General features: G+C 41.1%; 3 protein-coding genes and 1 long non-coding RNA gene across 5 annotated transcripts; 3 read left to right on the plus strand and 1 right to left on the minus strand.

Annotated features, from left to right (window-relative positions):
- The first annotated feature begins 3182 nt into the window (after positions 1–3182).
- On the plus strand, positions 3183–5258 carry dmac2 (distal membrane arm assembly component 2). Its single transcript, XM_004075455.5, has 6 exons — positions 3183–3312; positions 3674–3861; positions 4050–4130; positions 4313–4452; positions 4592–4754; positions 4837–5258. Exons 1-6 carry the CDS (start codon positions 3295–3297, stop codon positions 4991–4993), a joined length of 747 nt encoding a protein of 248 aa, XP_004075503.1. The 5' UTR covers positions 3183–3294; the 3' UTR covers positions 4994–5258.
- A 347-nt stretch (positions 5259–5605) lies between these two features.
- sirt2 (sirtuin 2 (silent mating type information regulation 2, homolog) 2 (S. cerevisiae)) lies at positions 5606–12047 on the plus strand. The gene is made up of 16 exons (XM_023961476.2): positions 5606–5763; positions 5882–5928; positions 6908–6956; positions 8179–8289; positions 8360–8401; positions 8481–8587; positions 8687–8743; positions 8824–8892; positions 8970–9099; positions 9171–9230; positions 9336–9391; positions 9469–9545; positions 9643–9694; positions 9792–9859; positions 10845–10911; positions 11314–12047. Exons 1-16 carry the CDS (start codon positions 5748–5750, stop codon positions 11440–11442), a joined length of 1137 nt encoding a protein of 378 aa, XP_023817244.1. The 5' UTR covers positions 5606–5747; the 3' UTR covers positions 11443–12047.
- Positions 9818–14122, minus strand: LOC111948424 (uncharacterized). Its single transcript, XR_013647261.1, has 3 exons — positions 13988–14122; positions 10041–10147; positions 9818–9943 (listed from the first exon to the last, which is right to left on the minus strand). It is a non-coding gene; the product is annotated as an uncharacterized LOC111948424 (long non-coding RNA).
- rinl (Ras and Rab interactor-like) lies at positions 13925–26652 on the plus strand. 2 transcript variants are annotated; one of them, XM_011482631.4, is made up of 11 exons: positions 13925–14169; positions 14363–14528; positions 21917–22022; positions 22494–22566; positions 22711–22799; positions 22921–23003; positions 24018–24231; positions 24315–24965; positions 25044–25361; positions 25437–25568; positions 25648–26652. In XM_011482631.4, coding segments are annotated over exons 1-11 (2286 nt in total). In that variant the 5' UTR covers positions 13925–14167; the 3' UTR covers positions 26100–26652. The 2 variants fall into 2 exon arrangements, with proteins under 2 accessions (XP_011480933.1, XP_020563977.1); XM_020708318.3 differs by having other exon boundaries at positions 14109–14528.
- The last annotated feature ends 1176 nt before the right edge of the window (positions 26653–27828 follow it).

A 27828-nucleotide genomic window follows, 5' to 3' on the forward strand; every position in this document is an offset into this window, starting at 1 on the left:
TACTAGTATTTATTTGAGTGAGTTAGAACATTGCTAAAATCTAATTATTAACTAGTTTATTGATGAAACATACCAATTCATGTTGTGATTTACGTCAATGGGAAAGAGTGATGCGAGTTAAACATCTTTGTTTGGCTGATCGGTAAACATGTAGAAGTCACAAATCTGAGCATCTGGGGTTTTTCGTGAGCATGTTTCTAGAGTTTGCATTTCAAAAGTCGTATTTTGGTTTTATAGGAGGAGTTTTTAAAGGAAAATTTAGTCATAAGTTGCTTCATTTTTGTACTCGACTCTGCAAATTTCTGCACTCAAGAGAGAAGTACTTTCCAGACTATAGAATGTCTTCATGTCAGCGACTAAAGGAAGAAAGACGAGGACTCATACGGTTCACACACACTCTAGTGCTCATGGTGTCAAAACACCCACTTTACAGATTTCACACTTATTGGCATTTTTCTGTTGGAGCATCCTTTATCCAATTGCACGCTCCCCTCCCTTCATGCTATTTTTAGCAGATGTGCTATTCTGAGAGCCATCTCCAAGCAGGATAATGTTTCTGTATTTCGCGGTTCATCACCATGGTACTTAATCGTGCTGACAAAAAATGCCTGAATGCTGGAAACCACTGTATAGAAGATTTTTTTCTGCTTCTTTGCCGCTGTGGTCTGTTTACTGACTGTACATAGACAACTGTGACTATTTTGGGGCCTTAGAAAAGTAGAATTAGTGGATCTCTTTTATGTTTTTATTTAATGAACCCACAATCATTTATATAACACTTACTGTAAGTGAAAATCCTTTCATAAAGTTCAAACTTCAGTCTGGTTACTAAAATAAGGGCTGTTGGAAGTCAGCACCTCAGTCAGTCCGCAGCACAATGCTCAATCCAAGTTTTTCCTTTGACATTTCAGACCAAACTTTAAACCTTTACTTCCTATATGTTGTGCCAAATCTTCATGTTTAGGAACTTTATTCTACTTTTGTACTAATACTTGTTTTGACTGGTGTTGTCAGTGCTTTTGTGTGTTCCTGTGAGTCACACTACATTAACTTTGTGTATGAAAAACTTGTCCTCTGTCTGTGTGACCCTAAGTATCTGACCTGAACAGAGATGGACTTTAATTGGAGAAATTACTTTATCAAATCCAGGTTAATTGGAGATGACAAAAAGAAAAAAGTGAAAAAGCTGTTTTCCCCCAAGGCTCACCAAGTACAAACAATGAAACTATCAGAATTTGTACATTTTTAGTTGAGTTTACTTATTTTTCAACTTTTTAGGTAAAGCCATGTTTGGTTTAACACTGTAGCTCTGGTTCCATTACTTCTTCATCAAGACTTAAAGCTACATTTCTGTTGTCCTTCTTGTCTTCTCCTTTTGTCTTTGCACATTACAGGTTTTTGTTTGGTTCAATATTTGACATATTCGGGTTCATTTATCAAATTAAATTAAGTTTCTGTCCACGTGTGTTTATCTGCTGTGCCTCCTTCAAAACCTTCAGTCTTGACTCCAGTTTCAGAAAGAAAAGCTTTATTACTGTGTAATCTTTTTTTAAAATGCATTTAAAATGTTCAAGCGATAACTGATTATTTGGTTAAAGCTAAAAACGCCTAGAATATCTCAAACTACACAGCAGAGTCGCCACATTTGTCACACACTTCTAGAGGATCCGAAATATTGATAATAAAAGGCTAATGTGGTTCCTTTGCACACGTGCACGTTTCTTTCCACCAAGAAAAACGAACTGCGTTAAATCTTGCAGCATCGATAATGAGAGCAGCACTTTGTGACTAATGGAGTGGTGAAGCTCATCATCTCATAAGAATTAAAGGATCAGTGTGAGGCTGTCCTCAGGACACAAGAACAAACTCACTCAACTCAGAACAGAACTTTTGCAGAACAGTCCGCTCTTTGTTTAACCTGGAAGCAGCAAAAACTCCTTCTGAACTTAATGAAAGGCTTGAATTAGACTTTTATAACATCCAAAGATTTGTGTTTAGTTTGGCTTTGTGCATTGAAGAGAATTATAACTCTTATGAGTGTGTTAGTCTGGATTGTATTTCATGCCTGCACGAAAGCGAATGTTGTTTGGAGCTGAGGAGCTTCCTGTGATCAGGCTGAGGGAAACAGACTCATCTGCAAAGCAACAACACAAGAGTAAGTGTGAGTATAGTAAACATGGCCCAACCAGGCTCACCCTAGGCAAGGACCAGAACCTGCACCACAGGGACATGGACACCCCCAGGCTTACATGTGATGTAATCGCTGATTCATGGTCTTGCCAGAATACTGAGGGATTCCTCTCCCTGCGTGGAGAGAGGGCCGCCGGGCCCAGGAAGCCAGCACCCAAGGGACATGGCCACCGTTGCCAAGGGCCTGGTTCCCTCTGCCAGGGATGGGGTAGGGGACAGAAGATCAGAGGTCCCACCTTCCTTGAATGTGTTTGTGTGCATGAATGTGTGGGGGTGTGTTACTGTTACTGTTTTGGGGTAAAGTGTGTACTAAAGGGTGCAGTTAAAATTGATGTCCAAGCACCCGCCTACCAAGGGTCCTACATGTCTATGGTGCAATTAAAACCGAGAGGGGAGGGTCCCGGATCTATGTGGCAACCATGGGGTAACCACTGCCAAGTAGAATGAATTTCTACTAGAATTTACCCAATGTGGGATCAATAAAGAATATCTATCTAGACCCCCTGAGATGTTTAATTGCAGAAAAATCTATTAATTTATTTGTACCTAATAAATATGTTAAGAAGCTAAAAAATATAAATTTAATTTGTCCCCTTTCCCCCTTAAATTCTGGTAAAAATTGCAAAGATCAAGATTCAGCAGAAAAATATTAATAACATTTTGTTTCATTAAAAACTGCTGGAAAATCAAAATAGATTGATTATATATTTTTTCTTGAGACCATCTCTTCTGGAATATCTTTCCAGACTATTAATCCCCGAATCCACTTTAAATGGAATGTTTTACTGTGCACTTATAGTTACTTTATTGTGCAGTTAATTTTCCTCAAATTTTAGATTTCCTGTTTTTAGTAATGGATATTCCAATATGTTTGTAAACAGGAGAATAATTGTGTTTAAATAAAAATGATCTGAAAAGTCACAAAATTTTATAGTCTTATTTTATGAAGTAAAAGTATGTTTGACTTTGACTTTCGGTGCCTCCTGTCTGTCAGTTCAAAAATGAGGAGATGGCGTCGACCTCTGGCCAATTTAAAAACTGCGGACCTGAAAATGCAGAACCGTTAGATTTGTCCCTTGCGGCTTCCTGTAGATCAGCGCAGTCATGTCTGCCTCCATGGTCGTAAGTTATCCTTGAATTCGGTGTTAAACTACAGCGCTTCGTGTTTTAATCTACTGGTTTAGTGCGCATGTCTTTAGATTAAACTGCATTCTTAACGCACGTGTTTGTTTGGTTTCTACTGTTTCATTCACACATTAGTCATTTTTCGGGAGAAATGCATTTTTCCTGTTTCACTTCTGTCAGAACTTGTCTATCTCGTGAAGTTTTGTTTGATTTATGGTGTTAGTTTCTTAGTGTATTCAACAGATAAAGTTATGTTGTAGTCAAACGTCTTTTGTTTCCATCCCTCTGTTCTGGACTGAAGTTTGGTGTCTCACCATTCCTTCTTCCCTCCTTCCGTTCTTCTGGTTCCTCTGCTCAGGTTCTCCACAGATGCTGCCAGCGCTCAGCTCTTCTTGTTGCTAGGCGACAGTGGATGTCCAGCTCAGCATCTCGTCCTCCTCTTGTATCGAGGCTTCTTCTTTTCCTCACGCAGAGATTTTATGACGTAGAAATGCTTGTCAGCTGGAAGCATCATTTTAAAAGAAACCAGCTCCAGAAAACGAATGCGTAAGTAGAGCATGCAGTCTAAGACACATTTACAGCTCTGACTTTACAGTGAAAGCAAAAATGTGTTTTTTCAGACATTAAAGTTTTTCTTTTCTTTCCAGAAACATTAAGTCTTGATGTTTTCATTTATTTGTCATAATGATTTAAACTCCTGAAACAGTCTTGTTTCTACTTGTATTTTATTGCAGGTATTATGGCTACACTGAAAAGTTTTATGGGACAGACATAGCAGCAGCGTACTATATCTTAAAGCTTGGGGGAGGAGTTCGGTGAGATTCTCTTCCTTTTTCCTTTTTCCTTTTCCAGTATTGGACTCTTCCTAAATGGTTATTGAACGCAGTGCAGTCTGTTGTGGTTTGTCTACAGGGTTTATGTGAAGCTCTTGGTTTGGTCTGGTCCTCGTCCTGCTGTGATGTAAAGCTGATGGGATCTGGGTTTCATCTGACCTCAGGTTTGTTGGCCAGTCCGAGTGGTTCCATGCAGACAGAAGGGGAAAGTTCAGCTGGGATTTCCTAAAGTTCAAAAACACTCCTCTAGAGGAAGTCGACATGAGCCAGACTCTTATCAACTACACTGGACTAAGAAACTTGGGTATGAAGTCTAGCTCTGCTTCCATTTCCTAACCTTCCACATGTCAAGTTACTTTATCAAAACTGTTTATACTTTATCACGCAGCTTTGAATTAAAATGTTTGTGTGAAAGTCATAAGTTGATGTATGTCTCCGCTCAGAGACGCAGAAACAGTTGCGGACTCTGAGGTTAAGAGGCTGTCCTGAGATAGATGATTGGTTCCTGGCGAGACTCCACGTCTTCCAGGATTCTTTGGAGGAGTTGGACATCTCTGACTGTCCACGCATCACCACAGGAGGCCTGGCTGCCCTCCGAAATCTCAAGTAATCAACCAGAATGTCTGTCGTAGTTCAGTGAACGCAAAAGCAATCCTCTAGGAGGCTGTTTCTTTTGTTTCTGTTGAAGGAGGCTGAAGCTGCTTTACGTATCATCTCTCCCGAGGGTTTCATGTCCCGGTTTGGTGATTATCCTGTTGGAAGAGATGTTACCTCAGTGTCAGATCATCGCTGAGGGCTACGACCACAGCGTGAGGCAGGCAGAGGGGGAGCGCATGGAGAGCTGAAAGAGCCGGAAGGTTTCATCAGCTGGTTGTGGACATGAAACGGACTTTTCATTGGTTTCAATGAAAGCAGCTGAAAAAGTGAAGATGTTGACTCTAAATACAATTTGTAAAAAAAAAAAAGAACTTTGTTTTCAATACAAGTACAGTAATGTTTAAATTGTGAAAATGACTTCTATTGGTAAAAACTATAATATACTGTAAGGTGTGTTGGAGGTTATTGTATGAGTGTAAACATGACTGTAAATAAAGACTATACAGGTTCAAATACTTTGGTTTTTAAATTTATTTTCCTACTAGAAAGATGTAAGGTAAACCGTCTGCATGTATGTTCACTTCTCACTACAGAAGCTTATATCAGCTGGTCAAAGCCCATAATCCTGAATAAACCTGCACTCACTGCCTGCAGTGGACTGATAAAAGACACCGGTAGCTGAACATCTAATACCTGGTGGTGCTGGTGAAGTATAATGTAAAATATTTTTGTTTATTTATAGATTTTAGACTATTTAATCACACATTAAAACTGCAACACACGTAGAATTAACGTTCGTTTAGGAATCTAAATATTTGTCGGCGCGTTTGCGAAACGCTCATCACTCCTAGGAACTTTTAGCCTGCTTTCCCGGTGACCACGCGGACTGTTTTTGTTGACGGACAAAGCGGAAGTGAATGACAAATATTCGAAACAGCAGCTTTTTCTCAGATATTCTGTATTTAGCTGGGCTGCGGGGTTGGAGTTTGCTCGAGCTGATCAATGTCTAATGCTGCAGGTAGAACGGCTCGGTTCGGCTCGGTTCTGCAAAGGAGAAGTCCCGCAGGAATAATAACCCTGTTGTCTTGGCGTTTTTAACGTAACGTAACGTTTTTTTTGTTTTCTTTAAATTATAGATCTTCCAAAAGCAGAGGAGGAGGAGGAGGTCACCCCGGATTTACAGGTGAGCTGAACGTAAAGGGGAGCATTATTACATCCACTGTAATTTAAGGTAGATCTGTTGAAGGTTTACATTCTGTAATGTATGTCTGTATGACAGGACTGCTGTGAATATGATAAGTTATAAGAGTGATTGTAAATGCATCACTGTTAAATGAACAGCAGGATTTCTGAATCAAATCAGGCTATTTTAGATCTGATTCATCAACCATTAATATGACACTTTCTGTGATGGACAGTAGGAACACATTCTAAAATGAGCTCATTAATGAAACACATCTTCGTTTTTCTCTCGTAATTTAATGAATCAGGAAGCATCATTGTGCCTGTTTCTGATTAAAGTCGACATCTTTTCTCGCATTAATGATCAGTTAAAGCTCGAGTCAGTGAAAAGTTCGTACATCGTACTTTCTGTCTTCATGTGGACGAATCGTCCTCTGAGTTTTCACGTTAGTAGGATTTTGACCCAGGTCATTCCGCCCTGGATTTAAGTCTTTCTGCATAAAGACAATGAGCTTCAAAATAAAAGCACAACTGAAAACAACAAGAAAAAAAACAATCTATAGATGAGAAGCAGACCTTCACTGAGGAGCTTAGCTCTTTCTTACAAAGAAAAAAGCAGAGAAGGTCAAGCTGTCATACGGAACTGTTTTAAACATAAGAATCTGTAGGAAACTTAAAGGAAACCCCAATCATAACTGAACCAGAGGGCTACTTTCTCAGAGTTACTGTCAAGAAACGCAGTCTTCAGCTGTGGGGAAGATTTGAGACTGAAGCAAGAAAGATATTTCTAAGACATTACAACAACCTTTAATATCAGAAATTCAACTGTAAATAATCAGAGATTCCTGCTCTAACCAGTAATGTATGTAAAAACATTTTGCATAGTCAGCACTTCTTGTACAGATCCTATCCACACAGAGCAGCAGACACGAGCATCAGCAGGTAGAACCCAAACCAAAACGTTCTTTCTGGTTCTGCAGGATCTGTCGGACGACAGCAGTGACGACGAGGCGGCAGCAGGAGCTGAGAGTACGTTCTCCTCTTTTCTGTTTCCTTTGTTCTTTTTCTATTCCTCATCCTGCAAACACCAGTCCAGCATTTATCGTTACTGCACGCGTCCAGGTGAGTGTTTATGGTGCCTCACCATGCTGTTATAGGATGTAGAGAAGAAAACAAAAGGAAAGGCCTGCTCTGGTCGCCCCCACACCAAGGCCCCCCCCCCTGGATGGCCAAGCAGGAGCCGTGTCATCCCCGGCTCATGGCATAGCCAGAGATGTCAGGGTTCCCCCCCTCCCTGAGTGAAGAGCCCAACACCCAAGAGACATAATCACCACTGCTGGATGGCTGCAGCCCCGTCATTCCCAGGCTGCCTCCGCTAGACCCCGCCCAGTCTTTGGCACCCATGGGCAGTTTACCAGGAGACAGGGGCCCTTGTAAAAGGGTGCCTGTCGCTGGGCCCCCCCTACACACAGAAAGACCAATCACTCCTGTGTGTTAGTCCTCTAAGAACATTACCGTATTTTCCGGACTACAAGTCGCCCTTTTTTTCATAGGTTGGGTGCGACTTATACTCCGCAGCGACTTATATTAGAAATAAATTGAAATAAATACATTGTTAACCCTCCTGTTATGTTCATTTGTGAGGAACAGAGATGATGTTCCTGGGTCAATTTGATGTATGAGGTATGTTAAGTGTTAAGAGGATGTTAAGTGACTCAGAGAATCAGCAAACTTTTTTTTACAATAAGACCTTGAAGGCTAACAACATAATATTCTATTTTCCAATGATTTCATAGATTCAGAAATGCAATAAAAATGACTACATTCTACAAATACAGGATTAAAACAGAGTATTAGTTGGCCAATGATGCTTCATGAAAAGAATAAATAAATAAGCATGAGAAAGAATTACTGTGAAATTATGAGATAAACAGTCTGCTATGATTGTGTCATATGAGTTTGTGCAAGTTATTAGTTCTTGGTCTCAGATTTTGTTAAATAAATTTCCCGTCAAAATGCGACTTATAGTCCAGTGCGACTTATCTGTGTTTTTTTCTACTTTATAATGCATTTTTGGGCTGGTGCGACTTATACTCCGGAGCGACTTATAGTCCGGAAAATACGGTAGTTCCGGTCTGTGTAGAACTGAATCCTCACTGTTTTGGTCTGCTGCGTTCAGGTGCAGGGATGCAGTTGTCTTCTCATTGGTGTGTTTTTTTGTGTGTGTGTGATTCTGCTCTGTTCCTTCCAGTGGACTTCCTGCGGAACCTCTTCTCCAGCACTTTGGGCCTCGGCTCTGCAGAGAAGGTTCTGGATGCTCTGACTCTGGAAGGAGTGGCTCAGTATATAAAGAGCGGCAAATGTGAGTGTTAATGGGTCTGCAGATGTAGGTTCGCTTTCACACACTCACAGGTTTTGTTTGGATCACGCAGGTAAAAACATCATCTGCATGGTTGGTGCAGGAATCTCCACATGTGAGTATTTAGGCTTTGTTTATTTTTGTTGACATGTTTTTGATGATGTAAACACTGTGTCCATGTTTTTCCTCTGAAGCTGCTGGAATTCCAGATTTCCGTTCTCCAGAAACCGGCCTGTATGCAAACCTGCAGAAATACAACCTGCCTTACCCAGAAGCCATCTTCCAGATAGATTACTTTAAGGTTTATGGAGGACCTCATGTTATATTAACACTGCCATAATGTAAATATATAATATATACAATGAAGAAAAACATCCATATTTGAACTGTTCTGTTTCAGAAACATCCAGAACCGTTCTTTACTTTGGCGAAGGAGCTCTACCCAGGACAGTTTAAGGTACAGCTCCAGCCTTCAGAGTGAGAGCCCCCTGGTTGTCACGTCTTTCACATAGTCTGCGCTCTTTTGTCCATCTCCAGCCAACCATCTGTCACTACTTCATAAAGTTGCTGAAGAACAAAGGCCTCCTGAGACGCTGCTACACTCAGGCAGGAAACCTGCAGCATCTTCTCCCTGAAGCTCTGTTGGGGTTCCTTTGCCTTATGGTTTGGGTTTCTCCATGCAGAACATCGACACTCTGGAGCGAGTTGCAGGTCTTGAAAAAGAAGATCTGATTGAAGCTCATGGGACCTTCTACACCTCCCACTGTGTCAGCTTCTGCTGCCGTAAAGAGTACAGCCTGGACTGGATGAAAGGTTTGGTCTTCACTCAAAGATCTGTTGGATTTAGACCTCTGGACTCTAAACTTTAGAACTTTGCTTTGCAGAGAAAATCTTCTCTGATGCCATTCCCAAATGTGAGAAGTGCAACAGTTTGGTGAAACCAGGTCAGGTCCTGATGTTTGATCCTGCTGTTTAAAATGGTTTTGGTCTATTGCCATCATTTTTTTTTTTTTTAATATTTTCGGCTAAAATTCCTTCACGTTGAACAGACATTGTTTTCTTTGGGGAGAATCTGCCGGCGCGTTTCTTCACATCAGTGAAGATGGTGAGATCATCACGTTGCTTTCAACTACTTTGAATTGAGATGCAAAGAAATGGCATTTTTGTGTCCACATTCTGTAGGATTTCCCTCGCTGTGACCTTCTGATTGTCATGGGGACGTCTCTGCAGGTGCAGCCGTTTGCAGGTTTAGTCGGCAGGTATGGCGTTCGTCCTGCAGGGTCACCTCCTCACAAAACTCACAGGAAGCTGTGGATCAGATTTAAAAAAAAAAAAACACTTTTCTTTGTTCTTTAGGGTTTCCAAGAGTTGCCCCCGGTTGCTTATTAACATGGAAAAGGCAGGGGAGGTAAGCGTTTTCAGCGCCCCCTGACACTCCTTACACCTGTCAGAGCCACGGCGGTGTGGGAGTGGCTTCATGGTGGCGTTCCTCTCTGCTTCTGCAGGCTGACCCCATGCTGGGGATGCTGGGATTTGGAGGAGGCATGGACTTTGACTCAGACAAGGCGTACAGGTGAAGAACTCATCCAGCGGATCCAAACGGATCTTTCCCTTACATCCCAAATGGGTCGCGTCTGAAGATGTTTGAAGGTTTTTCCTATAAAAAAAAAAAAAGGGGGATGATGGGATCTCTGTAAACTTAGTTTATGGATTTTATTTTTCAAAAATGACTGCAAGTAAACTCCCATCTTTACGTTTGAGCTTCCTGTCAGTAGTTTTTCCGCGTCTCTGGACTGTTCTCCAGTGACGGAGAACTTTGTAGGTTCACGTCACTGTTGATGTTGAACGCCCCACGAAACACCTAAAACATGGACAGATGTTTTTCCAAAAGCAGATTTCTTCGGACACTGATCAATTTGACAGTTAGTGATTTTGGGCTCCGGCCTTTAGGGAAATCTAGCGTTCTAGTGATGGTATGCCCCGCCTCCAGGTCAGCTGTTTTTTGTGCTGTGAGCCAGAAAACGTGACAACACAAAGTGAAACCTTGTCTCTGGACAAATTCAGTTTCTTTAAAGATGAACATTTCTAAATGTACAGCGGGGAGGTTTACTAAGAGGAAATTCATGTTGGTCCTTTTATTTGGAGCAAAGATGTTTTGAGGCTTCATCGTCCTTGTGGGGCTTCACATGTGTTCTTAAATAAAGAACTGTGTTAGAGAAATTCTGGATTTTCTTTTTCAGGAGATCCTGTTTAGATTCAGAGAAGATTTAGGACCTGAGATGATCAACTCCACTTCACTGAAAAACTCTGTGACGTTTTTCTTCTTTGTCTTAGTTTTATTTGTTCACATCTGACTTGTGTCCTGAGAACGGCATTTTCAACCAGGATGTTTTTTTTCTTTCTTCAAAATTCTTTCTTTCTTAAATTACATTTTTTTCTTTCTTCAAAATTCTTTCTTTCTTAAATTAAAAACGATAACTTTTTAATTTTTTAATTCTTTTTAATTGAAAGCGGAAAGCCCTGGGTTTTTACTGCTAACGGTCGGTCGCTCTCTGCAGGGATGTGGCTCACATCAGTTCCTGTGATGACGGCTGCCTGGCTCTGGCTGACCTGCTGGGCTGGAAGGTATCTCCTGCTCCTACTCAGATCCTCTCTGAACTTTTTTCCCCACAGAATCCAGAAAGCACCTTCCTGCTTAACCACTGAATCGACCCATTTGTTTTGGTTTTGTTTGTTTTTAATAAAGAAATACAAAAAAATGCCAAAATAGAACTGCTTTCAAGCGAAATAAATTCATAAATATATAAACCAGTATTTCTCTTATTCAGTGAAGTTTGATTGGATTCATTGATTTATATAATTTATAATAGTTTTTTTAAGGTTCATTGAAAAAAAAAAAACGGCAACAAAATGAACTTTTCACTGCTGCTAGTGTGTGTAACTTTCAGATGATGTTCTTGAATGAAGCTGCTTTCCTCTGAGCACGGCACATATAAGACTCCATCTTCTGCCGTCTGTCCTCCACAGGCCGAGCTGGAGGCTCTGGTGAAGCAGGAGCACGCTCAGATCGACAGTAAAGACAAGAAGGAGCAGCCTGGAGAAGCTGGAGGAGCGGCGGCCAAAGCCAGCTCGTCCTCTGTGAAGCCAGAGGAGTGACCTCACTTAAGCCGACGGCTGGTATCTAAGTTGGATCAAGACTTCAGGCTGATGTCAAAATTCTAATATCTTTTGCACTTTTGTGACTTTTCCACGCTTTCTGCTGTCGCTCATCATGTGACTGCAGCCCGCACAGTTATGCTTCCTGTTTGACTAAAACTGAAACCAGGTGAGATGGTCTGCAGCTCGTTTGACTCTGCAGTGAGACGAACATAAAAATCAAAAATTTGCTATTTATAGCATTTCAAAGTGAAACTGTTTACATCCCAAATGTTCTTTGCAGAAAAGTAACTCTGTTTTTCTTTAACTTAGTTTAGTGATTTTTAATCATATTTAATCTCTTTAACTTGAAGTGTTTCATCGTCTCTTAATTCTGATGCTTATTTCAAAAAGTCTTGGTTTGAAGAAATGCAGCAGGTTTTTATAATAAATGTAAAAATAAGACATCGGCAGAACAGAATTGAAATTGAACAGAAAAAAACTGTTGAAACCCAAGATCAGAAAAAACATAAGCTTCGATGAACTGAAATTATCAGCAACTGAAGCTGAGATCCAGGTTTGTGATCGACTAAAGCAAAACCTGCAATAAACTCAACCTTGGTTCAGTTTTCTTTGTCCTCTGTTTATCCAACACACCCATACATTGATTTGTAACAAACTTTATCTACCCTTTTTAACCTGTTTGGGCTCAAAAGAATTTTCTACATCATTTTTACTTTATGGGAAAATAGGTTTGGTTACTTCTGGGCTTTTAAAAACCTTCTAAAGACCAGGAAGTCCCTCCTTTGTTCAACTTATTGTTTCAAAGTTTGAGTCAAAACTTTCCAAGCAAAAATCACACCTACTTTAGTCATCTGAAGTGAATAAAGCAGAGTTCAGGGACCAGGAGCTATTGCATTGTGGGATTGGATGTTCTGAGTTCTCCCCCACAAATTGAGAAGATAAAGAGAAAACTTAATGATTTAAAGAAATCCAAATTTGGAAACTAAATCTATGCCAAATTGAAAAACAACAACACTGACCGCGTTTATACCAACCTGCAACAGATTGAAAAGTCACTTTTGGTTTTTCATGGATGGAAAAACTTCATCCATCCTTTCGTTTTAGTGAGAAGACCGAAGCTGAATTCGGATGATCAGCTCTAGATCTCCTATTCTCACACTCCAATAAATCACGAAAACATGAAACATTCTCAAACTAAATAACTACTCTTCATCTCTGACAATGGCACCAGCACAGTTTCTGCTTTCATTCATCTGACTCCAGAGGAACTCTGAAGGAGACACCAATGAACCTTAAATTTAAAGTAATCTAATGGAGCATAAGCATCAGAAATATCAGCTGCCTGGTTTGATTCATGTTCTGACTGAGAACATTTCAGCGCCAGGGATCTCCGGTAAAGATAAACTCACCGAATTAATGTCTAAGACGGACGAGTTAAATTAAAGTATTTGACGTATGCACCTCTCTGCAGCTCCAGGGCTGTTATTGAAGGAACCTCCTATGTAGTTCTTACGTAGGAGGCTCAAACTGCGGTAAAGAAGAACCCAGAGATTCTTCAGAATGTCAGTGTTAAAGCGGTTCTGGAAGTTAAGGTTCTGAGCTAAACGTTGGTTAAAGCGCATTAACATGAATACTAAATCAAAAGAGAGACTTATTTTTCTGTTTAAAGTTTGTTGTTAAAATCACAGCCTCTAGTTCTCCAAGCCTTTCTACATGAATGTTGTCCGTTGGTGGAGGAGACAGCAGAACATTGTTGGGGATGACCGATTCAAAGGCACCTGGAACTTCAATGAAGAGCTGATGGGGGGTGGGGGTGGGTGGGGTGAAGGCACGATGATGCTCAGACATGCTGGTTCAGCAGATGAAACACGCCTAACCTCAGACGTGGACATCCTAACCAGATCTGTGATGACAGGAAGGAGAAGATCTGCTCTGATAAAGCTTATTCTGGACTGTTGCATCCTCCGGTCCTCCATGTCTGCAGCCTCTTTTTACAGGAAACACCTCCTGTCTCAGAGATGGTTTGAGGAGCTCTCTTATAAATGAAGTGTCGGTTTGTATTTTCCTTAAGCTTTCCTCCAACTTTTGCAGCTCGCTGCTAGTCCTGAGGTCGGACCGGACGTCCATGAGGGCCTCTTGGGTTATGACGTCTTCCTTGAATCTTGTTGCCACAGAGATGGACAGGGTGCGGTTAACACTCTGAACACGAGGAGGAAATGGAACCTGAAGGTTTGCAAGACAGTTTTCCACCAAACTGTGTTTTTTTAAAGAGTATCTACAACCGTCCCTAAAAACTACATGAACTTCAGAGAAAATCTCGGGTTCTGATGCTTGCACTGAGTAGAAAGCAGTTCTATTAGAGCGTGAAGTCAATGTGCAGCGTCGGTGAGCACAGCAAGTGCAGAACTGGGTTAACCACACACACATGGAGGGGGGCGGGGGGGGGTTGCATGATGGGGGTTGTAGAGTTTCAGAGCTCATTAAAGACCTGCGTGTGATGCAGACAAACGAAGGCAAAAGGTGTCGGCAGGACATTACAAACCTGCAGCTTAGCTCCCAGTCTTTCACATCTCGATGATGATTCCAGAAAAGAATGATGCTGCTTCAGGTCTGATGCCGTTCTGAGCTTTGAAGCTTCTGTTGACGCCACAAAGAAAAGAAAAGTTCAAGAGAGAAGAGTGCAGGATGACAACTGACTGCTAACCGTGCAGGAAGAGGAAACATGTAAGTAGTAACTAATTATATCCAATCTTTACTGTCAGATGGTTGAATCACATTAAGCCGCGACCAAAAAAAATACATAAAAACTAAGAGTACAGAAAAATTCTTTCTAGTTTTATTTAGTTTCAGAAGACGGTTTGTCAAAACTGGCTTTAAAGATGTTCAAGCGCGCTCACAAATGTAGCCACATGTTCAGGGCAGTCCACAGTCCAGTTAATGGGACCACAGCCATCCCATGGAGGGGCAGCAGGAAGAAACTGTCGCTGCTGGAGCAGCTGAGGGGGTGTCAGGAGGCCTGGAGTCCAGTGGAAGAGTGGGACAGAGAAAGAGCTCATGCCGCCATCTTTGGGACTCCTGCTGGGGTGAGTTTGTTTTAGAGAACGTATTTTCTTTAAAATCCACTTTTTAGAAATTTCAGTAAAGGTCCGAACTTAGTGTAAACGGAAGAAATGAAATCTCATTCAAAGGAAAACAGGAGTGTAAACTTTACTTCCTTTCAGCCATGGAGGAAATGTTTGTCGTCTGATGTTGGAGAATCACCTGTGTCAGAAATGCCTAAAAATCAGGAGACTCAGTAGATCATTGATGGGTTTTCCTCTACAGAGATTAGTTTCAAATCTAAAGCAAAGTGAAGGGATCATCTTTGAGTGCCAGCGTCCTCAAACGTAACGGTTCGAATAACGAATAAAGCAGGGTTGGGTTGGAGTTTCTCCAGTCATATGTGGATCAACCTCATGACCCTGGACAGCACCTGGGTCAAGATAAAAATCCAAGAAGTGGAGGCATCCACAAGACATGAATGCTTCAGATAAGAACATCAAGGAATTACACATAAATTAATTTTCTCCAAAACTCTGCTTCCGTTTTTGTAACAGCAATTTGCATAAACTCTAGAATGCTAGGAGGAATAATCGGATCAACTGCAGCTGATCACAAAGTACCTCTTTGCTTTAAAAATGAACATTGACCCCTGAAGAGCATTTCCACTGGATTTTAGCCACAGAAGGACCAGCAAACATCAATGATTCCTCCATCAACACAGGTGGAGGAATCAGCTGGAGATCAATCTGTCATGACAACAGACTGGACACTTTAAAAGGAGGATGGAGCTTAACGCCTTTGTTCTGTTAACCATGGTTACCAGCACAGAAACATGTGCAGCCATCGCTACACAAAAATAGCCTGACAGTGAAGTCTGTCGCAGGAAGTAAAACTGATCCTCGGTCAACCATGTATGGGACTATCAAGAACTTTAAGGAGAGAAGTTCAATTGCTTCAGCTGCATGGCCCCACCAGAGCTAGGCTCCCCCAGGAATGGCAGCAGGCTGGATGGGAGTGCATCTGTACACATGGTGAGGGGAACACTTTTGGAGGAAGGTGGGTGTCAAGTAGGACGGCAAAGAAGCCACTTCCCTCCAAAAAAGATCCAGAACAAACTGATATACTGCAAAAGGGAGTGGACTGCTGGGAACTGCTGAGGACTTCTAAGAACTGCTTAGGACTGCTGGGGAATTCAGAGGTCTGCTGAGGACTTCTTAGGGCTGCTGAGGATGTCTGCGCCTAGCTAAGGACTGTTGAGGTCTGCTGTGGATTGGGGTAAAGTTATTTTCTCTGGTGAATCCCCTTTCCCTTAGGGGATCTGAAAAAAAGCTTGCTCAGAGAAGATCATTCCTGCCAACAGTGAAGAATCTTCAGACTGTTCCCGTGTTGGGGTTTCTTCTCAGTGGGCTCTTCCATAAACTTTGCTAAAAAATACTGCCATGATCGAAAAAAGGAACCACAATGTCCTCAGATTGGTGCTGATTAATGCATTTTCTAGCATAATGGAGCTCCTACGGCTCAGGGAACAAAACATAAAGATTTTGGGTCCATGGCCAGGAAACTCCTCAGATGTTCATCCCATTGAGAACTTATGGTCAACTATCAAAAGACAGATGGACAAAACAAAACCTGAAAATTCTGACAAACTCCAAGTATCAATGATGTAAGAATGGACAGCTATCAGTCAGGATTTGGTCCAGAAGTTGAGGTCTTGAAAAAGAAGCATCAACACTGTAAATATTGAGTAGTTGCAATAACTTGTCAAGAAAATTTGATAACTTCAAAACACTTGTAATCATCTTTTAGTATGCCATAGAAACATTTGAGAGAACACCTCAAAATCCCAGATGCAGGGGACTTTGTGGAAATTTATATTTGCGTCTTTCTCAAAACGTTTGACCCCGACTGTACAGCACCAACTCGCTGTCATCAGGACGCTGCAGCACTGCGCCCCGGAGGTGCGCACAAGCGATGAGGGAAGGAGGACAGAAGAACATGTCCACCATGTCTTCAGGACCTGTGGATATCCCAGTGGGGCAAAAAAAAAGGAAGGACAAAAGAACAGCCAAAAAGGGAGAATGCAGTCAATCTTTCCATTTCTGGTGTGTCAGACAAACGCAAAAGGATTTTCAAACCCAACATCCCGATCCACTTCAAACCTGTTCATAATCTCAGACAAAAACTGGTTCATCACGAGGACACAGTTCCCATCCACACACAGACTAATGTCGTAAACTCCCTCCACTGTACCTCAAACCGCAATGAACAGGACTTTGGACAGACCAAACAACCATAAGGCTCGCTCTAGTGGTCTAGAGTCTACAGCCCCAAACCCCTCCTTGAAGGTAGGGGGTCTGTAGAGAAAAAGGATGGTTTGAGCGAGGAGTGGAGGAAACTATTGAATAATATAAATGTTTCCTCAATGGCAGCCTCAATCGATCTACAACAGTCTCCTGAAACCCCAACAGTCAAAGTCAAAAAGTCAGAGTCAGCTTTATCTGTCAAATATACTGCATACACATGTTAATATGCAGTACACATGATTTCCTCATTCCTCATGATTTCCTCTTGACCCACAGTGCAAACAGCTTATAAAAATAACAATAATAATAATAATAATAATAATAACAGCAATTTAAACAGGATGAGCCAGTTTCAGCATCATCATGAAGGATCTCATCAGGAGAACGATCCCCCCCCCCCCCCCCCCCCGGTCTACTTTATGTTTAATTTAAAAAAAAAGGAGAAAATAAACTGCATTCTGGGCTTCAGTCTGCGGAAAGCCATCACAGCTTTATCAATGAGTCAACTGCAGCGTTTATGCTTTCTGTTACAACAGGCCTGCAAGCACTTACACGCATGACTGTCACATAAAGCAGTTCCTTTTTTCCTTTGGCCCCCCCATTACACAAAAAAACTGCTTTCAATCTAAATGCAGAAGTAGTTCTGAATAAAGCGAGTGCAAACAAGAAACTGTCATTACTGTCAGGACATGCCTGCAGCAGACAGACACGGTAAGTCATAAAGAAAAGTGTATTTCGTCATCTGTATCAACAGCTCTCTCGCTTGCAGGAAATACGAACCTTGAAGTGGCAGTGGGGCTTTTTTTAAAAAAGAAAAGAAAACAGCGGTTTAGTGAGAACAATTAACAACTGGTTTAATAGTTTCAGTGTTAAAGAAATAACAGAATAAACCACAGTTTGACCTGTTTTTTGAGAAAAATCCACAGTGAAACTTATTTCTGTTGTAGGCTTTTTCAAGGAAACACTATTTCTTTGAGTCTAAAAGCCACTTCCTGTCTGTATGTGTATGCGTGTTTGTGTGTGTGTGTGTTGTACTGTCAGGTCTAAGTGATGCTCAGTTTTCTCCAGCGCTTGAGTTTGTCCAGAATCGGGCCAAACAATACAGGAACAGCTCAGTCATTGTAGCAGAAAGTCCATAAGTCATGCTGGTAGAAAAGTCGAGTGTTGGAGCTCAGCCAACCTGCCTACTCCTGTGGAGACCAGAATAGAGTCGGTCAGTCAGAGATTCTGTAGGTTCTTCCTCAAAAAAATCTGAGTTTGGTCTGAAATGTTCACCAATACTCAACTATGAGATCGAAAGTAAACAAGAATCCAGGAAATCACATTAAGAATTAGCCCTGTATAACAGAGCAGAAGACGTTTTAATAGTTCACATCAGTAGTTAGTAATGGAACCCTGGTTGGTTATGTCGGAGGTCAAAGTTCTGCTGTTGGTCTTTAGTAGGTTTGGTCCATTCTTCATGCAGATGTTTTGATGCTTTTGCTGGAAAATTCTCTGTTGAATTAAGATCCAGAAATGGAATAGAACAGTCCAGAATCTTAAAACGCTTCATGTGATATGGTGATTGTTAGAGCCAGTTAGATATGCTTTGATAAATTATGCTAAGTTTGATAAGTCTTTGCATGAATGTATGAATGCTGATTGTATTGTTTTGTGCATTATTCTTGCTTTGATTGCTTGAAATAAACCATTTCAAATGAACAAAATAAAAAATGTGATTTTGACATTATTTGCTTAACATTGCCTTACATGAGTTTGTTTAAGAACTTTGTTAAGCTTTGGATTTATTACTGTTACTTGTTGCTCGACACACAGTTGATGGTGGGCGTGTCATTTTTTGTGCAGCACGATTGAACGCAGATGTTTCAAAGCATCAAGCGCAGTGTAATCATTCAGACACTTTGCGCCTATAAGTGACATAGTCTTTTCACTGCCATGTTTGATTAGTTACGCTGTAAATCCTAAATAACAATGTACTGTACATAAATGATGCAAACACAAATGAATGAATGACTGAGAGATCAGAGAAGCGGATTGTTTTCATTGGGACGCCTGGGTGTGGAGGCTGAAGAGTTCACTCCTACAGTGTTCTTGAGGTGAAGCTCAGCATCCTTGTCCATCCAAAAATAGATAAGATAAACACAGAAATACTTTGTTGTTACCCTGTACACTTACCGGCCACTTTATTATAGATCATAACGGGTTGGAGACCCTTTTTGCCTTCAGAACTGCTTTAATCCTTTGGGGTATAGATTCAACAAGGTACTGGAAACATTTCTCAGAGAGTTTGATCCATATGGACATGATAGCATCTCACAGTTGCTGCAGATTTGTTGGCTGCACATCTATGATGCCAATCTCCTGCTCCACCACATCCATCATTCTTGGAATCTTAATCTTACGTCATCAGTCTGACCAATCAGAAGTGGTTAAAGTCTTTACTTCCTTTTTCCGATTCTGCTCATAAAGTCTCTCAGTTCCAACAAAAATACCAGCTAAAGCTCGTCTTTAGCAGTTTAGCTTTCCAAAGAATCCGGTGTCAGACCGTGGAATAAGTGAACAAAACAATGAAACGCTCAGAGAAGCGAGTCTGTCTGTGTTCAGCAGCTGTTTGCACTACATCTCCCATGATGCATTGGGTTAAAGTGACAGCGTCTCAGTGTAAAATGAGTCTTCCCTGGTAAACGTCTTGAAACCACAACGAACACACATCAAACAGTTTTTAAATCTTCTTAATGAAATCAGAGGTAAACAGTTTAGTTCTCCTTCAGTTTATTAACAGCCAAACATCCTGGAGGTTGGTCCAAGTCAACTTTCAAACTAAAACACTTTTCTAATAACATCTGAATTATTTTATATGATAAATTTAAGAAGAAGAAATAACATTTAAGAAAAAGGATTAAGGTGAAGTGGCCAACAGACACAATTAAACTAAACAGAAACAATTTAATAATCTAAAAAGAAACAAAACAATTTTTCAAAGTTTTCAAATACTTCATCTTTGAATAAGACAAATGAAAAACTAATAAAACTTCAACATGTTCACTTTTTGTGTAGCTACAGAAAACAAAAATATAATGTTAGTTTTATTGTGTAAAATTTATCAAACATATTGTGATCATATTATTGTTCAAAAATTACAGTTGCCTTTGAACTAACATAAAAAATAAAAAAATAAATCACTATTTAGAAAGAATATATTTGTTTTTTTGTGAGGTTACATAAAATTGCACGTTAATAAACTGGAGGGAAAAAACAACTACTAGGGTTAAATTTCAAATAATTTAGTTGAAAATTATTACGCAAAACTAACTTTATTGTAGCTTTTAGAAAAAAGCAGCTGCAACTTTTTCTGCCACAATTATCACAAAAATGCATGTGAGATTGCGGGGGGCTGTGCATCAATAGAGACTATGAGTTTCTCCATTTTTTAATTTTTGGATGGCGGTGTGCCACGGGATTTTTGTCAAGGATAAAGTGTGCCTTGGCTCAAAAAAGGTTGAAAAACACTGATCTATTGGGTTGAGATCTGGTGACTGTGGAGGCCTTTTGAGGCCAGTGAACTCATTGTCATGTTCAAGAATCTAGTCTGAGATGATTCCAGCTTTATGACATGGTGCCTTATCCTGCTGGAAGTAGACATCAGAAGATGGTACACTGTAGTCATAAAGGGATGGACATGGTCAGCAGAAATACGCAGGTAGGCTCTGGGGTTGTAATCATGTAATCATGTACTAAGTAGCACAAAGTCTGCCAAGACAATATCTCCCACACCATTACACCACCACCACCAACCTGAACCGTTGACACAAGGCAGCATGAATACATGCTTTTATGTTGTTGACGCCAAATTCTGACCCTCCTAATACAGCGGTGGAAATCGAGACTCGTCTGACAACAACAGGCAACATTTTTCCAGTCTTTTGGTGAGCCTGTGTGAATTATAGCCTCAGTTTCCTGTTCTTAGCTGACAGGAGTGACACATGGTGTGGTCTTCTGCTGCTGCTGTAGCCCATCTGCCTCAAGGTTGGAAGTGTTATACGTTTGGAGATGCTGTTCTGCAGACCTCGGTTGTTACCAGTGGTTATTTGAGTTACTGTTGCCTTTCTATCAGCTGGAATCAGTCTGACCATTTTCCTCTGACCTCTGGCATCAACAAGGCCATTTTCTGATCATTCTCAGTAAACCCTAGAGATTTTTGTGGGTAAAAATCCCAGTAAATCCACAGTATATGAACCAGTCAGACCAGTCCTTTTGGCACCAACAACCATACCACGTTCAAAGTCACTTCAATTACCTTTCTTCCTCATTCTGATGCTCGGTTTAACCCTTGTGCTATCCTGTGACACAACCCTTACATTGACATGTTCTCCCTACCAGGACAAAGGTGGAAAAAGGGGAAGAGGATTTTGTGTAATCCATGGACACCAATGTAGATCACAAATCATTGAAGAAAAGAGGTTCAGCGCACTGTCTTGTGGGTCTAGATGACCCAGCTCCCAATGTTAAAGTGCCTAGGATAGCACAAGGGTTACGCTGCAGCAGATCGTCTATATGCCTAAATGCATTGAGTTGCTGCCATGTGATTGATTAGATATTTGTGTTAATGAGTAATAAAGTGGCCAGTGAGTGTATCTGCATGTAAATAGGCTCTTTGATAAAATAGCACTACAAATATTAATATTAACTGATAATTAAACATCAAATAATTACAAACGCCTCTTGCTGTGTGTAGGTGGACACATTGACAGAGTGAAACTCAAACACAGCCCTCCACACATTAAAACAGTAAATGAGCTAGCTAACGTACAAGAGCAAATACAAAGAGAAAATCCTAAAATTCACTATTGTGAGGAAACTTCAGACTGTCCAATGTTAGCAATTTTAACAGAAATCTGTTCATTTTTTGTCAGTTTCCACCTCTACAGTCCCGCTGACAGCTGTGTGAAAGATTGGTCAGTGTGGAAGTGTCAGGACTGCTCTACAGTAGCATATTTCCACAGCTCTGTCCCTGATGCTTGGAGAGTCTGCAATGATAGCAGACGATTTGTGTTTTATTGTCTTAGTGGACCTGCATGTGCTGTTTCCATGGAGCTGTGATTACACCATGTGTTTGTTTCCTATAGAGTTTCCTTGTGCTACGTGAAGCACCAACGTCCCGTCTTCTCTGCGTGTCTGCTGGAGCTCAAACTGAAGACCTTCTTTTCTACCAGATCAGGTGCACAGAAACAGGTGAGGCAGGAACAGCTGTCTGTGTGTGGAGTCACTGAGTTGTCTCCTAAACAGATTCTTCTGTCACTTTCTGTGCTTCCTTGTGATTCATTGCTTCTGTTAAACCAGTACTAACAGACAACAAAACAAGTTAGACTCTGATGTGATCTGCTGTCTCTCTTTCTGCTCATTGTTTTATACTTGATCTCCTTGGTTCTCATGGTTACCAGTAACAGGATTTAGTTAGTTTAGTTCTAAATAAATGTAATATTTAGTTTTGAATGCATGCATGTTGTAAATCTAAAAAAATACATGTTATTTTGTGACACAGTAAAAAAACTTGAATTACAAAAAGCAAAGTTCCTGTAAAGTTCTTGCATTAACAGGAAGAGAGCTTTTTCGGGGCTTCCTGGTCAAAGTTCTGTTTCCCTTGAGAACATTTTCACACGGATCTTCTGCTCAAACTCTGAAGCTCTTTTTTCTGTGGAACAGCCTTCCAGGTCTCTGGGTCTCGACTGTCTTTCCCAGATTTGGCTCAGCTGGTTCTTTTCTACTCTCTGAGCAGGTAAAAGGTGGCATTTACTTTAAAATGAGATTATCACAAATGTTGAAATGTAGAATCTCCCCTTCATAAACTTCAGCAGCAGCAGTCTGTTCATCAGAATCACTTCAGACCTTCAGAGTTAATCATTTCCTTCGTGTGTGATAGAGATGTTCTGGATGTTTGTCTGTTCATTCCTGGATGGATCCACAACCTAACTGACAAGAACAAAGGTCCTTCCTGTCAGCTTGACCCCAGTGAGTTTTATTTACTTTATTAATCAACCCTTTATGCTTCACCGTGTGTCCTGACATCAATAGAAATACTCTTCTAAATACTTTTAAAACTTTGTGGCATTGGGACCTTTTTTTCCTGCAGACACTTGGCTCTCTACACCGCCTGAATACGAGTCCCAGAAAACAACCAGAATGGAGCCGAGCAGCGTCATGTGCTCCATACAGGTATGTGGTTTGTTTAGGACATTCAAGGACACTTCACATCAAACCCTAACTTCCTCCTTTTTTTTCAAAGAGGAAGCCAGAAAATGTCACTTAAGCTGCTTTGGATAAAATACAGAACTGCTAATAAACTCTGATTTAACTCTTCTTACTTAACCTTTAGTAAGATGATTCCCGGCATTTTGGCGAAAAAATAAAGCTGTAAAACATAGTTTTGAGTCTGTTTTTTCAAACAATATCAAGTTCTCTGGGTTTTTAATGACAGAAATGTTGAACTCTGAAACTCTGAAGACGTTTGTTTTGTTGCTTTTTCAGGAATGATAGCAAAAATAACCTCATATTGTAAACATGTTTCTTTGACTTCTTTTGGGATTTCAGTGAACATTAGTCACAAGTTCAGTAAACATTAGTTACAAGTTAAGTAAAGATCAGTTACAGGTTCATTAAACATTAGTTACAGGTTCAGTAAACATTAGTTGCAGGTTCAGTAAACATCAGTTACAATGTCAGTAAACATTAGTTATAAGTTCAGTAAACATTAGCTACAATGTCAGTAAACATTAGTTATAAGTTCAGTAAACATTAGCTACAATGTCAGTAAACATTAGTTATAAGTTCAGTAAACATTAGTTACAGGTTCAGTAAACATTAGTTGCAGGTTCAGTAAACATCAGTTACAATGTCAGTAAACATTAGTTATAAGTTCAGTAAACATCAGTTACAATGTCAGTAAACATTAGTTATAAGTTCAGTAAACATTAGCTACAATGTCAGTAAACATTAGTTATAAGTTCAGTAAACATTAGTTATACGTTCAGTAAACATTAGTTACAGGTTCAGTTAACGTTAGTTACAGGTTCGGTAAACGTTTATTTAAAAACTAACGTTTACTCTATGTTCTTTGGATGCAGTTTCCTTCAAAAAGCCAAATGTTCTTATGTTTGTTTGGTTCTGCTGACTTCTGTAATGTTGTGTCGATCCAACACAGTTCTATCTTCTATCTTCTGGATTTCTTAGCTGACCTCCACCAACGGGGCACTGTGCATCATTAACCCCCTGTACCTCCATGAGCACGGAGACGACTGGCTTACCCAAAAAGCTCTCCAACCTTCAACTTACAAGCGGCCGCGGCGCTTCAGCAGCACGCGGGTGTGGTCAGGGGCGGGGTTACAAAGTCAGCGTGCCATCTCGTTAGATCAGGATATCTTTGCTGGCGGCACAGAGATCTCAGGTCAGAACCGGAAGCAAATGAGATCATTCATCGTTACATAGAAGAACCAAAGTGTTATTTCTGTTTCCTGTTTGTCTCTTCAGCTCTATCTCGAGCAAGGTCGGCCGACTCCCCTTTCGTTCTAGAAACATCAGCAGAGGTGATCCTCCGGAGGCCCAGTCGGGACCTTGCCTACAGCACCGGGAACCTGTCCAGTCCCTCCACTCTTGGAAGCACCACTCCAGAGTCTCAGCGACACAGCAGCCCCCTGCCTCAGTCTCCTCACAGGGTCTCCTGGATCCAGGATGGATTTTGGCTGCCTCCTCCCAGGCCCTCCTCCTTGCTGCAGCCCCCATCATTGGAGCTGGACTCACTGTCAATCAGCAGCATCGAGGAGGAGGCAGAGTCTCCGCTGCCAAGCCCCGCTCCCCACTCCCCCTCACACCACCGTTTGGCCGACAAAGTCATGCACCGCCTGTCAGCCGTGGGCCAGGTACTGGGGGGGTTGGTGTGCCAGAAGAAAAGGCTGATCAATCGCGTCAAAGAGCTAAGCGAGAAGAAAAGCGGCGTGTTTGCAGACGCTGTGAAGGCGTTTGTTGATACGGCACTGAAGGGAGGGACCAATCCAAGCGGGGTGACAGAGTTCTTACAAGAAGTGAGGTCATCTCTCACGTCACTAAGGGAGACACTACTGGACCATCCTGACATCCAAGCTCTGCTGGACAGCATTACTGACGTCAATGACTCTGAGATCGGTTCGTGTGGTTGTCTTTAGTCTCTATGATGCAGTTTTTGATGGCATGCTCACATCTCATGTCTTCTGACTCTTTTAGACTCCTTCATTGAAGTTTCTCTTCACAAAGTGGCTCTCAAACCCATCTCTGCACACCTGTACAGCTGCATCCTCAGTTTCCGGACCAACGATGGCACTCTGGAGTGTCTTCAGAGCAACCTGCGAGTGCTGGAGAAGAAAGGCATTGAGGGCTTAGGGGGATCTGCAGGAGTTGGGGTTCCTGATTCTGTTACTATGGAGCGCATCCAGCAAAGGTGGATGAGCATGCATGAGGCTTACTCCCCAAACAAGAAAATCCAGATTCTTCTTAAAGTCTGCAAAAGCATTTACCACAGCATGAGTGTCAACGGCAGCTCAGGTACCCTGGTGTGAAGCTGCCATGCTGCTCCTGAGTCTCCTGTCAGGGTGTAGCTAATGAGCTTCTTTTCTGCAGGAGCAGTGTTTGGAGCAGATGACTTCTTGCCCTGCTTGACGTGGGTGCTGCTCCGCAGTAGTTTGACCACCTTACAAGTAGACACAGACTACATGATGGAGCTGCTGGATCCAACTCAGCTGCAGGGAGAGGGTGGGCCAAATGTACTTCCATGTACTGTAAAGTTGCATTTAAGAATTAGTTTTTTTACAGTCTGTTCTCTCATTCACAGGTGGATACTACCTTACTACTCTGTACGCCTCTCTCTTCTACATCAGCAGCTTCCAGCCTCGACTGGCTGCTCGCCAACTCAGCGTGGAGGCTCAAAAGTCCATAAACCAATGGCATCGCAGGCGCACACTGCACTGCAACCAATCCCGCCGCAGCAAGAACCGCAGGACCATTCGCAGGCAAAGCGGCAAAAACGTTGATGCAGAAACTGAGAAAAAAGAGGAACATGGCAGAGAAGATGGTCAAAACGACGGTGTTGAGGCGCAGCAGCAGCAGGTGGAGGGCAGCACGGAGGTCATGCAGACGCTGTCGGAGAAGAAACCAGAAATTAGTGACCTGGAGACAGACGCAGCATCTCAGTCTCACCACGCCGCTCAGCAAGATGTGGAACCATGCAAACAGGAAGAACATCTCTGTCCAGCAGAGCACAAAAAACATGAACAAGCGATCTGAGAGTTTCCTGTCTCCAATTTTGATGTCACAGACAGACCAGGTTCCTCTGAAAGGTACCTGAAAAGATTTTATGGCTTAAAAGTGAGTCTCGGGTCTAAGAAATGTGTAAAAACTGTTTAGATTTTAAACAGTTTAAATGAAATTTACCTCAAAAGATAAAAATATATGTCAAATAGTTATTTCGTAAGGTTTAGTTTACACAAAGTTCAAATGTATTTATATAGCATTCAGCAGATGCTTTTTTGACATATAGAGAGGGGGGGGGGGGGGGTCTTTTAAACATGGCCTGGGAGCTGCAGCCTCTGTGCTTTTTAAAAAATAGCATAAATATTTCAGCGATCACATTGATCACTATAAAGTTGCCTGTTATTGGCTGTCTGTCAACGCATATTAGAAAGCTTTAGTTTCATTCTTTATTTTTTAAGCTTTTCAGAGGAGGGCGGAGTATTGTACTGCTAGTATTTTTTGGTACTGGTTTCTTAGATACAGGACAATTGTATTTAATGTGTAAATGTATTCATATATTGAAAGTAAAGTAAAAACACTGCTTATATTTACTGTGTCTCATTGGCTTCTTAAGCAGTAGCGCTGTTTAACCCTCGGTCTCTGACACACTGGAGTTATAGAGCTCTGAAAATTCTACAAAAGAAATGTTTAATTGTGTAGAACTTTACATTACAAACTCTTGGTATGTACTGTATGGATCAAATAAACATGGTTTAACTTTATTCAAAAGTAGCAAATTTGAAAGGTCTGAATTTTCACAAACTATGTCACCTCTATCATTGGACCACTAGAGGGCAGCATTCTAATGACAGTGAAAAAGGCACTACTGTCCTGACTAACAAAAGAAATCTCAACAGATGAAGTCAAAACTAACTAATGCAGAAAAACTAAAACTACAATAAACACTTTTGACTTCATGTACGAGCAGATGTGTAGAGGAATAACAGGATAAATGCTGAACTCTTAAATGCCTGCACAATCAAAAGGTAAAGTACAAACATCTTTTTAAACCATTGGTTTTATGTTTTACTAACCCAAGACAGTAAAGCAATTGATGTTATTTTCTTATTTTGGTTGTTAAAAATGAATCAAAAATTTTAATAAATCAAAAACTTAGAAGAAAATGAAGGTTAAAGATATGAAATTACACATGAGAGCCTAACCATCCACCACACAACCATCCACTACACAACCATCTACTACAGAACCATCCACTACACAACTATCCACCACACAACCATCCACTACACAACCATCTACTACAGAACCATCCACTACACAACCATCCACCACACAACCATCCACTACTGAACCATCTACTACAGAACCATCCACTACACAACCATCCACCACACAACCATCTACTACACAACCATCTACTACAGAACCATCCACTACACTAGTGTTTTTCAACCAGTGTGCCGCGGCACACTAGTGTGCTGTGGGAGATGGTCAAGTGCGCCGTGGAGAAATTGCCCTCATTAACTGATCTAAAAACATTTTCCATCTCCAGGAAATCAGCTCTTTGTTCATCCAAACAGGCCCTGATAAAACACTGAGTAGTTAGGAATATAAAAGATCTTAAAATTACTTTTTCTTTGTGTTTATTTAATTCTATTAAAGACATTTTGATAAAAATCACGGTACCGCGATTTAGCTGCAGCTATAACTGTGTAAGGAAAAGTCCCGCCCCTTTAACTGTCTCCGCCAATCATTCTTGAAG

The sequence above is a fragment of the Oryzias latipes genome, chromosome 13 (assembly GCF_053564925.1).
Source record: "Oryzias latipes strain Hd-rR chromosome 13, Olatipes_Hd-rR_3.1".
In the NCBI taxonomy this organism is placed as follows: domain Eukaryota; kingdom Metazoa; phylum Chordata; class Actinopteri; order Beloniformes; family Adrianichthyidae; genus Oryzias; species Oryzias latipes.

Bases quoted from the DNA above. Each gene is read 5' to 3' on its own strand.
- dmac2 (XM_004075455.5), top strand. The intron at 4,131-4,312 runs GTGAGATTCTCT...ATCTGACCTCAG, and splicing joins AAGCTTGGGGGAGGAGTTCG to GTTTGTTGGCCAGTCCGAGT. The intron at 4,755-4,836 runs GTAATCAACCAG...TTTCTGTTGAAG, and splicing joins GCTGCCCTCCGAAATCTCAA to GAGGCTGAAGCTGCTTTACG.
- rinl (XM_020708318.3), top strand. From the start codon at position 14,325: ATGTTCAAGCGCGCTCACAAATGTAGCCACATGTTCAGGGCAGTCCAC. The intron at 22,023-22,493 runs GTGAGGCAGGAA...TCTGTGGAACAG, and splicing joins GATCAGGTGCACAGAAACAG to CCTTCCAGGTCTCTGGGTCT. The intron at 24,966-25,043 runs GTTCGTGTGGTT...TGACTCTTTTAG, and splicing joins CGTCAATGACTCTGAGATCG to ACTCCTTCATTGAAGTTTCT.
- sirt2 (XM_023961476.2), top strand. The intron at 5,929-6,907 runs GTGAGCTGAACG...CTGGTTCTGCAG, and splicing joins AGGTCACCCCGGATTTACAG to GATCTGTCGGACGACAGCAG. The intron at 9,392-9,468 runs GTGAGATCATCA...CACATTCTGTAG, and splicing joins TCTTCACATCAGTGAAGATG to GATTTCCCTCGCTGTGACCT.